Genomic DNA, 13477 nt, shown 5'->3' with positions numbered 1-13477 from the left:
AGAGCTCTCAGATGCTGCCTGTTAAAGCACCCGTAATGAGCCACACTGCCAATTACAGAGCTGGCTGGAGGTGGAGTGTTCCTGCCGTCTCAGATTCAGAAGGAGTTGTTTATGGTGGCTCTGGAAGGCCTGGGTTCCTTCCAGTCCCTCGTCTGTGGCTGACTTCCTGTGTGTGGCACCTTGATCCTGATTTGTCCTCTCCAGGCCTCGGCCTTTGGGGAGGCTCTTCCTTTGGAACTCACTGGTGGTGCTCAGGCCTGCTGATGGAGTTCAGCTGTGCCCAGGAAAAGTGGAGGGCACCGATAGGGACCTCCGAGGTGGGGGCTTTGGTGTGAAGTCTTGACCGCTCTGTGACCCCCTGGACTGCGGGCTTTCTGCAGGGGCCCGGGAAGCCTTCCTGGAGCAGGTGACAGGCCTCGAGGGTGCTGTGAAGGCTGCCAGGGAGCAGCTCCGGGCGCTGAGCAGGAAGGCACGCTGTGCCCAGGCCAGAGCCAGGAAGACCTGCATCCAGCTGGCAGACCTAGAGGCAGCGCTGGAGTCTTCAGAAGAGGAGATTCTGCACGCAGCCACCGTCCTGGCGTCTCTGGTACCGCAGGGGGCCCCTTCCCTCCGCTGAGCCTGGGCTCAGTGCTCTTGACCTGGTGACCTTGGGCGTGCCTCCTCTGGGAGGCTCAGTTTCCTCAGTGGTAAAATGGGGGTCACACAGTACCTCCTCTGCTGATTCGGTGGGGTAACGTTTGCAAAGAACAAGGCATGTTCCAAGTGTATAGTGACTGCCCAGCAAGTGGTAGGCGTCATTACTGTGATTTCCACGTTGGAGGAGTCCGCTCACCAGATGCTGACTTTGTAGTTAGCCTTGAGCATTTATGAAATAACTGGCCCTGTCCAGCTCTGCCCAATGATTTAGCCAGATGTGGCCCTTGCCCGTCGGGGATGGGCCATCAGTTTTCTCCTCTTTCCTCTAAAGGTGATTCCTCAGGAGGGGCTTGGCCAGCCCACCAACTGGAGCCACCTGGCCACAGAAGCCCGTGTCCTTGCCAGGAGGTGAGCCCCCGAGAGCATGGTGAGGTCCTGCCCACACAATCATGACGGAAGCCCAGCCCTTCTCTTGGGGGGTTCCAGAGTCAGAGTGAGCCCCACAGGTGTCCCCACACCCGGAGTTAGCATCAGATGAGTACGAGAGCTGCCTGGTGGGGGGAAATGTCACCACTGTGGGAAGGAGAGATGTGAAGGACAGCCTGAGCCTGGAGATGCCGGGAGGTGGGGGGACCACAGAGCTTGGTCAACTGCAGGCATCTGAGAGCAGCCACTGGCTCTTTTTATGATAGCTTTGTTGAGATATAACTCACATACCATGCAAGTCACTCATGTAAGTGTACAATTCAGCGGTTTTCACTGTATTCACAGAGTTGTGCAACTGTCTCCACAGTCAGTTTTAGAACATTTTATCACCCCTGAAACAAACCTTGGCCCCATTAGGCATCACTCTCTATTTCTCCTCAACCTCCCTGGCCCCTGGGAATCACTTATCTACTTCCTGTCTCTGTGGATTTATTTGCCTGTTCTGGACATTTCATCCGAATGGAATCATACACCATGTGGTCTTTTGTGTCTGGCTTCTTTCACTTAGCATGATGTCTTCAAGGTTCATTCACGTTACAGCATGCATCTGTACTTCATTCCTCTTTACAACCAAATAATATTCCATTGTATGGATATGCCACATTTTGTTTATCCGGTCATCCGTTGATGGACATTTGGGTTGTTTCACCCACTGCCTTTAAGAAGCAGCTTAAGATCCTAAAAACACAGGGTCTGTGGAAGTTTTCTCTTTTAGCTGTACTCCAGGGACTTTAGACCCATTTTACAGATGAGAAAACAAACTCAGAGAAGTTACGTGATGTGCTTAAGGACACAGAGCTTGGAAGTGATAGAGCCAGGATTCAAACTCCGGTTGTTTTAACTGTTTCTCTTCTATACTGTCTTTATTAGGGTGACCATATAATTTATTGTCCAAACTGAGATTTTATGTGTGTGATAAAAGGCTCTATTAATCGTTATGCCAGGACCACAGGCATAAACTGTATATAACGGGAATGGGGGCTTGGTGCCCTTTCATCAGTCTTCACTGTGTATCCGGCAGAGAGCTTGGTGCTCGTGGCTGTTCTCTGTTTGGGATGGCAGGAGGCCCACACAGTGGCGGGGGGTGCCCAGGCCTCCCTCTGTGTGAGCTCTTGGTTGGGTTGTATTTTCATGCAGCCACAGGGCCACCGCCACCAAGATCAAGGCCACTGCTCAGAGGGCCCTGCTCGCCTCCAACACCAGTTATGTGCTTCTCTGGAGTCTGCTGGAAGGCAAAGTGGCCCTGGAGGCCCAGCAGGAGCTGGAGGACAGGTGAGACCTCCCAGGTGTGGGGAGGAGCTTGGGTTGGCCTTCTGGAGACAAAGAGGCCTGACCAGGGGCTGCTGCTTCCAGAACCTGCTTCGTTCCCCTGAGTTCTGATGGTCTTCAGGGCGGGATGAGATGTCTGGGGTCTTGGGCCTGCTCGGTGGTGAGTTACAGGAACCCACTCATGCCTGGGGTGCAGCTCAGCCTCTCGAGAGAAGGGACAAGAACCTGAACAAGTAGGGGTCAGGGCAGCATCTCCATGTCCCCCACAGTGTCTCCCAGCTCACCCCAGCTTCCCGGGGCAGCTCCTCTGGGCTACCAGCTGCCCTCTTGGCCTCTGCTTCTCTGCTCTGGGTGGCCCCCATATATCCCTCTTGGTCAAAGGATCAGTGGGGACCCCCCAACACCTTACTGAACCCCAAGTTGTCTTCCTAAATGAGAGAATCTGATTGGCCCAGCTCAGATCAGGCAGCCAGCCCTGAGCCAGTCAGCATGGGTGGGATAAGGTCACATGACCGCCTCCTAGGGGTGGGGGCACTGGCTCTCTGAGTAGGGGTGAGGGATAGGAGAGAGCTGGGCTATGGTTTCCACCCCAGCCAGTGCCCACGGTGGGCGAAGCTGGGCGGGGCGGGTGTGGGCAGCTCCGCCTGGGAAGTGGGCGGAAGCCAAGCAGACCGTCCCCTGCAGCCAGTGCCTCTCCATGGCTGCTGGCCTCTCTGTGTCTCAGACCACAGTAAAGCTACTCTAGTTGGTTGATCATAGCCCCTCGGGGTGAAAGCACCCCAGAGCCTCCTGCAGCCCAGGGGGCTCCATTTCCCTGGAGAACAACATGCCCAAGGTCAGCCAAGGGCACAGCTGAGCCCAAGACCGAGCCGAGGCCGCTGGCCCTTCCCCAGCACCAGGCATTTTCTTCTTCATGGTTCACCCAGAGGAGCCCAAACTGTTGCAAAATGTGAGATTGTCGAGTGAAACCAAGCACGAGGCCCTTCAGAAAAGCATGGTTGAACCGAGTGAACAAAGAAACAAGAACGTAGTCCCTTGGCTGCCTTTCCCATTGACGTGGAAGCTGCAGAGTGGCGGCCACTTTCTGAGGCCGGCCGCTGGGTCCCGACCCCCACAGAGGGCGGCTCTGCCTGGGACGCTAGGCGAAGGCTTCAAAAACTGGGGGCTCCAGCTGGGGGCCAGGACAGCAATGGGGAGGGATGGCCTGTGCCCTGCTGCGTGCACCATCCTGCCTCTGTCTCCTCCCAGGTACCAGGCGGTGCAGGAGGCCCAGAAGGAGCTGGGCGCGGCTGTGGCAGAGGCGCTGCCTGAAGCCGAGAGAGTACTGGCCGCCGTGCAGCAAGTCGTCACAGACGCGGCCCTGCGACCGGCCTCGCTGGCTGTCCCTGTGGCACTGGTCAGCTCGGCCATCCTCGGAGTTCTGCAAGGGCTGGGGGAGGGGGAGAATGGGGCAGCTTGGGGACCAGCATGGCCCAGGCAGGGGCAGAGGACGTGGCTTACTTTTAACTATATAATGGTTGATTAAAACAAGATAACCTACCTCCAGGCTTGGCTGAGCGACTGCCCGGCACAGAGTTAGAGCTCAGCCGATCTTTGCTGTTGATTATAACGATAATGTCAAGGCCGGGGTATTAGCAATGGGATGAGACAGACATGGGATCAAATCCCAGCTCCGTGGCTCCAGCTGTGACCTTGGCCCAGGACTTTCCGTCCGCTGTGCCTCAGTCACTTCCTTGGTCAGGCGGAGCTTGCCCATTGGGTTATTAGAGGGCTGCGTCCATGGGGGGGGGGGGGGGGCTGATTTGTGAGAAAGGCACAAGGTGGCGTCCCTGCTGGTCATCCTCATCCCCTCTGTGCCTGCCGCCCTGTGCCTGCCGCCCTGTGCCCGTCACCTCTGGGTAAATAGCTCCATCATGTCCTGTCGATAATCCTGAAATCCCAAAACTCAGAAACTGAATTAAAAAAAAAAAGAAAGACTAAGCTTAAACAAATGCATTTGGGGCAAAACCTGAGCGGCCCCAGATTGCTCCTCTGGGTCTTTGTTTCTCCCCCTGCGTGTGGGAGGAATGTGCGGGCGGTAACTCGTGCGGCCTTGCGAGCTGCCCCAGTACCGCCGCGGGAGTTAGATGCTGTCAGTTCCTGCGCTGCTTCTCTAAGGTCTGGCTGTTAGCTGGGCCAGAGGTTTCAGCTGAGGGACCTGGGGAGGAGTGCAGGTCGGGCAGGTCCGCTGAGTTGCCCGAGGCCGAGCTCCCAGGGATGGGTGGGGCTGGAATCTGAGCCCCGAGAGACAGTCCCCAGCCTGGGTCTCTTGCCCTGGCCCCTCTGCTGCCCGGGGTCCGCAGGCAGCCCCCGCCCCACCGCTGGCCCTGGCCCTGGCACCTCTCACCCAGCAGAGGGTCTGCCCCTCGAACCTTCCTGCCAGCCCCTGCCTGAGCCTCCATCTCCCCGCAGCCTCAGGCGGCTCGGGCTGGGGACCTGGACCCAAAGCTGCAGGCTCTGGAGAAGACAGTCGCATCGAGAGAGCGCGTGGTCACTGAGGCTGCGCGGGCCCTCCAGGCCACCGCCCGGGCCGCACTGCAGAAGGCCGAGCCCCTCACGCAGGTGGGCTCTTGTGCTTTGAGGCAGGTACCTGGGGGAGGTTGGGGCCGCCCCCGTCTGGGCTCGGGGGTTGCAGGAGGGAGTGACCAAGACTGGAAGTGGTTCTCTCCATCCCTCCAGAGCCTCCCACCCGCGGCGCCAACCGCCAGCCTCTCTCTTCTCCTCTCTCCAGCTGCACCAGGAGGCCAGAGCCGCCCTGACCCGGGCTTCCTCGTCCGTCCAGGCTGCCACAGTGACCGTCGTGGGAGCCAGGACCCTGCTGGCTGACCTGGAAGGTGTGCATGCTCTGCTGAGCCCTAGGCTCATCAATGCACAGAGGCCCATGGCAGCTGCCTGGACTCTCTCCTCAGCTAGGACAGGCTTGGCTGCAGGGGACAGAGTCCAGTCTGTGGGCATAAGCCAGGCAGACTGTCCCTCCAGTCAGCACCTCTCCTGTGGCTGCTGGCCTCTCCCTGTGTCATATACTGCTCACCGGGTACATGCCATATGGCCACCCATCATCAGACCACATGCAGAGCCCCTCACGGCCAGATGGGAAGAGAGTCTGAGGCCATCGGCTGTCCACCCCTGGTCTAGTCCACTCTGGCTGCGCGTCCGGTTACCTGGTACAAATGTGGGAGCCATGGCCCAGTGTTCAGCTGGGGCTATGGGGAGGCACACAGAGTTTCCCTTTAGGAGGCGGCATGGGTTGGTGCCAGTCCAGGTCTCTTTTGAGCTTTAGGAAAATGAGGCTAAGAGCTCCCATTTTACAGATGGATAGACTGAGGAAAGGAATTGCTACCTACCCCTGGATCAGAGCTGAGCAGAACAGAAACCAGCCGTTTTACGATTCTCCACCTCGGTGTCCCCCTGTGTATGGGCTTCTGTGGCGTCCTCTTTGCTCCAGAGAGAAGCGCCCTAGCCCTTTTCTGTGGCTCGGTTCCAATGAGCTGGCTAAGGCAGGAGCAGATGCTCTCGGGGCCAAGGCCGGAGGTCAGGCTCTGCCGTCATCTTGGTTGGTTCTGTAGCTTCTCTCCCAGCCCTGCCCGCTGCCCGTAGGAGATGCGGCTCCAGCCCTGGATCCTAACCCTCCAGGCGGGGTGGGGGGCGGTCCCTGCCTCCTGTTCTCTAGGTTCCTGAGGCCTGAAGTCCTGGTCACCCATTGGCTAGGGGGCTTCCAATGGGAAAGGTGTGGCTGTGTGTGCTTGTCTCTGGTCCGTGTTTAGGAAAATGTAAATGATATATAATGATGGAATATTAGGATTTTGGAACATTAGAATTATAAGGGGTCTTAGAGTCATCTGCTGCCACCCCCTCAGTGGGCGGGGTGCTCATCCACCCTCAGCTTGCCTGCTTCCAGGGATGGCATGCTCACTACGTCACCGGGTACCCCCTTCTCCTCGTTGGATGGTTCTGAGAATGAGAATGCTCTTGTGTGTACTGGGCAGAGACTTGCCTCCCTGGTGCTGGGCCATCATCCACACGAGGACCCCGCCTCAAACCTCTGACCCCAGCCTCTTTTCCCCATCCCCACCCCTTTTCAGAGACACCCCTCTCTTACCAGCAGTTGGCCTGTGTTCAGTTGGTATTCGGAATGAAAGGAAAATTCACTGAATGAAACGTGGAGCAGCCTTCCCCGAGATGTGGCCCGGGGGCCCCTAGCCTGTGATGTGCTCTGCCAAGAGAGGGTTTGTGTTCAAACGAGTCTAGGAAATGTCACGTGCTGCAGCCCGGCTGAGGCCTTAGGGTGAATACCTTAGAATATTAAAGGCCCTGAGAAGGCCTGCAATAAAGAAACCTGGTTCACTTTGTTTAAACCTCATTGACATTTCCCCCTGACATCTACGAACACCCTGTAGAATTAGGACTCCATAGGGTACACTTTAAGAAGCACCAATTTTGTGTACAAGAAGCAAAGGTGATCTAATTTCTGGATTATCTTCATAGAACAATTGTGTTGTCACCCCCAAAGATTAGAAGGCTTGGTTCTTTTTAAAATTTGACTTTGTCTACTGTAATTAGTACTCTTTATGACAAATTTCCCTTAGAATTTTATCTGAAAGGAAAGGAAGAAGTCTCTCTCTTCTTTAAAGAGGAAAACTACTACTTCTTAGGTAATAAAATCTATGTGAATTGTAGTACTTCCCTTTTTGTCTTGGCTGCTGGGAAGCTCAGAGGTAAATAGAGCATTTGGTACCTGCAGTATCATTGTCCTAATTTTCTGGCACTTCTCTTTCCTTCCTCAACCCCCCAGTTACATATGGCTCTTGTTTTTCATTTTACTGGTCCAGCTGTTGTGTTATCCGTCACTATAATAAGCTGCCTCAGGGCCTTTTCAGAAATAAGTGGTACCTTAAAACAAAGAGTTGAGTAGATTTGGCCGAGTACTGTACTGTTGCTCCCCATCCCTACCCCTGGCCCAGGGATTGACCACCAAGTAATTTGTGAGTTTAATAATTGTCGTAATTTCTGACAGTATGTCCCACACCGCCCGCCCCCCGACAAGCCTGGGAAGGTTACGCATGGATCTCATGCATCTCAAACCCCCGCTACTGTTGTCTGAGGGTCTGGGGCTGGTCAGGTATCTGTCAGCGACCACCCGGCAGGCTCTGGATGCTCAAGCCCCGACCCCCTGACACAGCCTCTGCCGGGTTTGCAGGAATGAAGCTGCGGTTTCCTCTGCCCGAGGATCAGGCCGCGTTGATGAGGAAGGCGGGTCTCGTCCAGGACAGGATCCTCGCGGACGCGCGAAAGAAGACCAAGCAGGCGGAGAGGATGCTGGGAAACGCGGCGTCTGTCTCCTCCAGCGCCAAGAAGAAGGGCAGGGAAGCCGAGCTGTTGGCCAAGGACAGTGCCAAGGTCAGGGCCACAGCTGTGATGATGGCGGCATCCCTGCCTTCGGGGCCCATGGGAGGACTGTCCCATAAGAGCTGACCTTCCGTGGGGTGAACGTTGCCCCTGCAGACCCGCCCCTTCCTTGTGTGCAGGGCTGGACACTGGGCACTTGCTGAGGACTGAGTGGGTCCCGGGCTCTGAGCTCTGGAGCTTCACTTGGGTGACCCTGTTGATTCCTCAAGAAATAGGTGTCACTGCTGTCCCCATGGGACAGGTGAGGACCCTGAGGCCCAGCCCGGTTCAGTAACTGGAATCGTATGACCAAGGCCCACACCTACGTCTGTTTGGCCTTACTTCCTAAACCTCTGAGCGTTTTGTTTTGAATTGGGGCCAAATCCTAATCAATGTGCATCTCCCCAGCTCTCACAGTTTTGTTGTGCCTAGCCGACCTCCAACACCTATCTGTTGAATGAATGAATGAATGAGTGAATGAATGAGTGATCTGGTGCACAAAGCGATGACTGCTTGGCATTTTTGCCATAAGCGCTCTCTACCTCTGGAAGGACTCACTCCGCTCACCCTCTTCTCCCTGCCACTGCTGCCCACGCCATAGCTCGCCAAGGCCTTGCTGCGGGAGGGGAAGCAGGAATACCGCCGAGCCGGCCGGCTGTCCAGCCAGACCCAGGCAACGCTGCGACAGGCCTCCCGCCAGGCGCTGGCCCTGGGAGCGCGTGGACGGGAGCTGGAGGAGGCCGAGCAGGTACGTGTGCCGAGGCCCCTGCCCCACTTGCTCCCAGCCCCGGGAGGCAGCAGGGACCCCTCAAGCTTTTCCTCCTTCCCTCGCCCCAAGGTGGGTGCCGGGCTGAGCAAGGTGGAGCGGCAGATCCGGGAATCGCGCCTCTCCCTGGAGAAGGACATCGAGGCCTTGACGGAGCTGCTGGACAGGCTGGGTAAGGAGGGCTCGAGGCTGGGCCCTGGCGCCCCGGGTTTCTGGGGCACCTCTGCGATCCTCCTGCGGGGCCCAGTCCTGGGGAGATCTCCTCCTTGCCCTTGTCTGCGCGGCCTCCCCCATCCCCGGCCTTGTGGTCAGTGACAAGCATTAGTAGTTGCCGCAGGCCCCCGTGCGGGGTGGGCTTGTGTCCAGAAGTGAGTTCACTTTGTGTCTCCAGGGGCCTCTAGTCTGGTGGGGCAGGGGGAAAACTAACCACGTACAGGACACCTGTAGGTACCAGAGGCACTGGTCAGCCCTCCGTGGTGGAGAAGAGACATCGCAGAGAGAGGGAGAGAGAATATCCCAGAAGCAAGTGTGACATCGAGGGTCAGCTGCTGGTTTGGAATCAGATAAACCAACACTCCAGTCTGGCATTCCCTTCCTTGGCTGTGAGACCTTGGGAAGATCACTCTACCTCTCTGAGCCTCAGTTCACCCATCTGTAAAATGGGAGTAACAGGCGGGTAACTTAGGAAGGACTTGCCACCCTGTGATACCAGTCATGCGGTGAGAATCAGTGAGTAGTGGATCTTAGGGAGGAGGTAGAATTCAAGATGAGCTTTAGCAAGGACACATTTCCGATGAAGGGGACAGCACTCACCAAGACGTGGAGGCCTCAGAGCGGGGATGAGGAGACGGTACCAGAGCAGTTGGGCTGAAATAAACAACATGCATTTTTTTAATTGTGGTAAAATACACATAAAATTTGCCATTTTAACTTTTTTTTTTTTTTTTTTGGTGAGGAAGATTGGTCCTGAGCTAACATTTGTTGCCAATCTTCCTATTTTTGCTTGAGGAAGATTGTCCCTGAGCTAACATCTGTACCAATCTTCCTCTATTTTGTATGTGGGACGCCACCAGAGCATGGCTCGATGAGTAGTGTATAGATCTGCACCCGGGATCCAAACCCATGAACCTCAGGCCGCTGAAGTGGAGTGCACAAACTGAACCACTACGCCACTAGGCCAGCCCCCATTTTAACCACGTTTGAGTGTACAGTTCAGTGGCATTAAGTGCATTCACCTCGTCGTGCCACCATCACCACCATCCACTTCCAGGACGTTTTAAATCATCCTAAACAGAAACTCTGTACCCAGTAAACATGAATCCCCTGGTCCCCAGCCGCCAGCCCCTGGCGACCAGCATTCTCCTTTCTGTTGCTATGAACTTGGCACTCCAGGACCCTCATACAAGCAGAATCAGGCGGTAGTTGTCGTTTCGTGACTGGTTTATTTCACTTAGCGTAAGGTCTGTGAGGTTCCTCCACGCAACAGCAGGCGTTTTCAATTTTCATTCTTAAGAAGGAGGGGAAGAGTCAGCATGTTGTGTGTTTCGGCTGGACACCAGGCCCACGCCAGGCTGTTCACACACGTGCTCTGATAGAATTCTCACGCTAACCTTCTGAGGCGAGGACACTTACCCTCTTGCCATTTTGCAGACAAAGAAAGTGAGGCACAGAGAGTTTCAATGATGTGCCCAGGGTCCCACAGCCCGTCACTAGGGGAAGCTCTGGTTCACACTTGGGTCTAACTGAGTCAGAGTGCCCGCCCGTAGCCACTAGTCTGTACACAATGCCAAGGACTCAGAGCACTGGACACCGTGCCTGGCACAGAACAAACTCTCTACAGGGGGAAACCACTCTGGCTGTTGTCACTGGCGTTCCTTCATTCATGCTGGCACTGGGCTTGACCTGGGGATGCAGGAGTGAACATAACACCTGGCCCTTCCTCTCCCCCGCAACCCCCACCCCGGAACCCCAGCTGGGCAGGTAGAGTGGAGGCTGTAACTTGATTCTGAGTCTCCTCAAAGGCCAGGCTGTTTGGACCTTGCTGTGGACAATGGGGCCTCTCGAGGTCCTTGCTGAGAGCAGGACCTGCCCAGAGGCAGGGCTGACCCCCCTCTGCCTCTGCCTGCCCCCAGCTCCCCTCCTGCAGCTGCCTGCCCTCCGACCCAGCCTGCATCGCCCAGGAAACTCAGGGCCTGGAGGAGCCCTGGGGCCCAGTGGGATCCTGTGGGGTTAGAAGCCATTTAGGGCTTACTTCCCGTCCCCGCTGGCTGAGCCCTGTCTTCCTGTTGAATGTCACCCTAATGACAAGGGCCAGGTTGGGGAGGCAGCCTGTGGATTCCATGCCACCATCACCTCCACCAAGTTCAAATGTGAGTCCCGGCCCCACCCCCTCGTTTTACACTTGGGGAGCCTCAGGAAGTTCTCTTTTTTTTTTTTCTGTTTTTGAGGAGGAAGACTCACCCTGTGCTAATATCCCTTGCCAATCTTCCTCTTTTTTTTTTTTTTTCTTGTTGAGGAAGATTAGCCCTGAGCTAACATCTGTGCCAGTCTTCCTCTACTTTGTATGTGGGATGCCTCCACAGCATGGCTGACGAGTGGTGTAGGTCTTCGCCTGGGATCTGAACCCGTGAACCTGGGCCACCAAAGGGGAGCACGTGGAACTTTAACCACTTGGCCATGGGGCCAGCCCATCAGGAATTTCTTGATCCCAAGAAATAGAGCTAATCTGTGCAGGGCCAGGACCAGAACCCCCTGTCCGCTTCCCCTGCGGCCCTTCCTGCCCCGTTCACCTCCTCATCCTCATTCTGAAGCCAGAAACCTTCTATAGCCCCAGCTCCTCCTGCATCCCAGCACAAGTGGTACCTGTAAATGTGTGCTCTTGGTGAATGGAGGCGGCATGTGGGAGCCAGCAGGCATCATGAGGACCTCATGCACACACACTGCTTTGTAGATGAGGAAGCTGGCGCTCAGCACTCACCCAAAGCCACTTTTTTCACAGTAATAGTAATACCAACAACAAAAATCAACAGTTGCCCCGTGCCACCCAGGAGGAAAGTTCTAACGTCTGCACATGAGCCCGGTGGGGTGCCCAGACCACGCTCTCCCCTGCCTCACCCCACTGCCTTCTTGGTCCCTCAGTTTCTCTGGTAGATGGCAGGCACTCGGATTTCTGGAAGGTTCGGGCTGGGGAGGGTCTCGGGGATGGGGGGCTGAACAGGCTCTGGGCCCTGCAGGGGAGCTGGCCCACACTGAGGCTGTCTGTGTCCCTCTGCAGGGTCGCTGGACACCCATCAAGCCCCAGCCCAGGCCCTGAACGAGACCCAGCGGGCACTGGAGCGCCTGAGGCTGCAGCTGGGCCCACCCGGGGCCCTGCAGGGGAAACTGAGGCTCTTGGAGCAGGAGTCGGAGCAGCAGGAGCTGCAGATCCAGAGTTTTGAGAGCGACCTCGCCGAGATCCACGCTGACAAGCAGAACTTGGAGGCCATTCTGCACAGCCTGCCTGAGAGCTGTGCCAACCAGCAGTGAGGGCCACCCAGACCCGTGCTGTGCCCTGGGCCTGGGACATGCACACCCCAGGGCAGTAATAAGTGCACGTGTGCAATGGACACCTTGCAGACACACGCCTGTGTGTGTGATGCATACATGTGTACAAGACCATCTGTGCGTGCACACAAGTTACAGTCAGTCCACGCCTGTTTATGGAGTGCCAGCTGTGTGTGCGCCTCCCCTGGATGATGGGGGAGCTATGGCAGATGCCCCGTGGCACTAACATACTCACTCTTCCTCATGAAAGTGGGGACCCAGGCAGGGTTGGTACTTGAAAGGCTGAGGGGGACAACCCACAGGGGTGGGTTCAACAAGAGCCAGAGCCCCCAGTCCCAGAGCGGCCCTCTGTCCTACTGCAGCCCCCCCACCTGTCACCCACCACACACCCAGCAACTCGGCACAAATGAGGGACAGGGCAGGCCAAGAAGCACAAGATCCTAGGGAGCTCTCCGCAGAGGAGCCTGCAGCCGGGGGCTCCTGGGACCATGGTGCAGCCTGCTAGGCTGGCCAGGGGCATAGCCCGCCCCTGCAGGGGTATCATTGGCCACATGGAAGACTTCATTCTCAGGATCCTGAGACTGGGCCAGACTCGAAGGAATCGCCTGCCCTGGGCCCAGTGCCCCTTTCAAATGGTGGCCTATCCAAAGACGGGGGCTTCAAGGGCCTGGGGGAGCCCAGGTCCGGGGGGCTCAGATAGGCTGCTGGGAGCTCTCCTTTGTGACCCTGCTCACCTGGGTTTGGCCTTTGACTTATTGACACTTCCCAAACTGGCCCTGCGGTCCTGTGGCCCCACCTGCCACCTGCTGGGCGTGGAGGCCTGGCTGCCATTCCAGTCTGTCCTGCGGGGGAGTCCCCCTGTGGCCAGGGCCCCTGCCGGCCTCTGCCCAGGATTCCATGGCATTTCCTCCTGCAGCTCCGCCCCTTTCCTGGGCCCCCTGCCAGCAGACCGCAGGGCCTTGGCGCTGGGGTGCTGGGGGCCTCCAGGGACCCACCCCCCTCCTGTGGCTCTTCCTGCCCCAGGCAGCGGGGACAGGCGGCAGCATGGACCAATTCTGTTTAACGTGGAAATAAAGGATCCCTTTACTCGCCGGGTGCTGTGCCTCTGGTCCTCCCGTGCTGGTTGGCAGCAGGCGCCCTGGCTGTGGGCACAGACTCACCACCCTGGCGTGTGGGTGCACACACCCGGCGCCCGGGGAGTGAGTGGAAGAACGTGCAGTCACAAGAAGGTGGCGGAAGCTGAGCTCACTGGCTTTGCCAGGGGCACAGGGGGCTTTGCTGGGGTCCTGTGACCACGGGCACCTGCCCTCTCCCCTCTGCTCCAGGAGGCTTATCAGGCAAAGTCTAGGGGGG

General features: G+C 57.0%; 1 protein-coding gene across 1 annotated transcript in view; it reads left to right on the top strand.

The window, feature by feature from the left end:
• LAMC3 (laminin subunit gamma 3) overlaps positions 1–13213 on the top strand; it is a 59996-nt gene extending 46783 nt beyond the window's left edge. The window contains exons 19-28 of the mRNA XM_044778541.2: positions 381–586; positions 968–1044; positions 2260–2394; positions 3640–3787; positions 4843–4992; positions 5162–5264; positions 7628–7827; positions 8417–8563; positions 8654–8753; positions 11856–13213. Of these exons, the coding sequence (XP_044634476.2) occupies positions 381–586; positions 968–1044; positions 2260–2394; positions 3640–3787; positions 4843–4992; positions 5162–5264; positions 7628–7827; positions 8417–8563; positions 8654–8753; positions 11856–12106 (1517 nt within the window). The 3' untranslated portion in view covers positions 12107–13213. The remainder of the gene's footprint in view (positions 1–380; positions 587–967; positions 1045–2259; positions 2395–3639; positions 3788–4842; positions 4993–5161; positions 5265–7627; positions 7828–8416; positions 8564–8653; positions 8754–11855) is intronic.
• Positions 13214–13477: the final 264 nt, after the last annotated feature.

This window comes from Equus asinus, chromosome 10 (assembly GCF_041296235.1).
Source record: "Equus asinus isolate D_3611 breed Donkey chromosome 10, EquAss-T2T_v2, whole genome shotgun sequence".
Classification (NCBI taxonomy): Eukaryota; Metazoa; Chordata; class Mammalia; order Perissodactyla; family Equidae; genus Equus; species Equus asinus.
The sequence above is the reverse complement of the archived record's forward strand: the minus strand, read 5'-3'. Positions and strand labels throughout refer to the sequence as shown.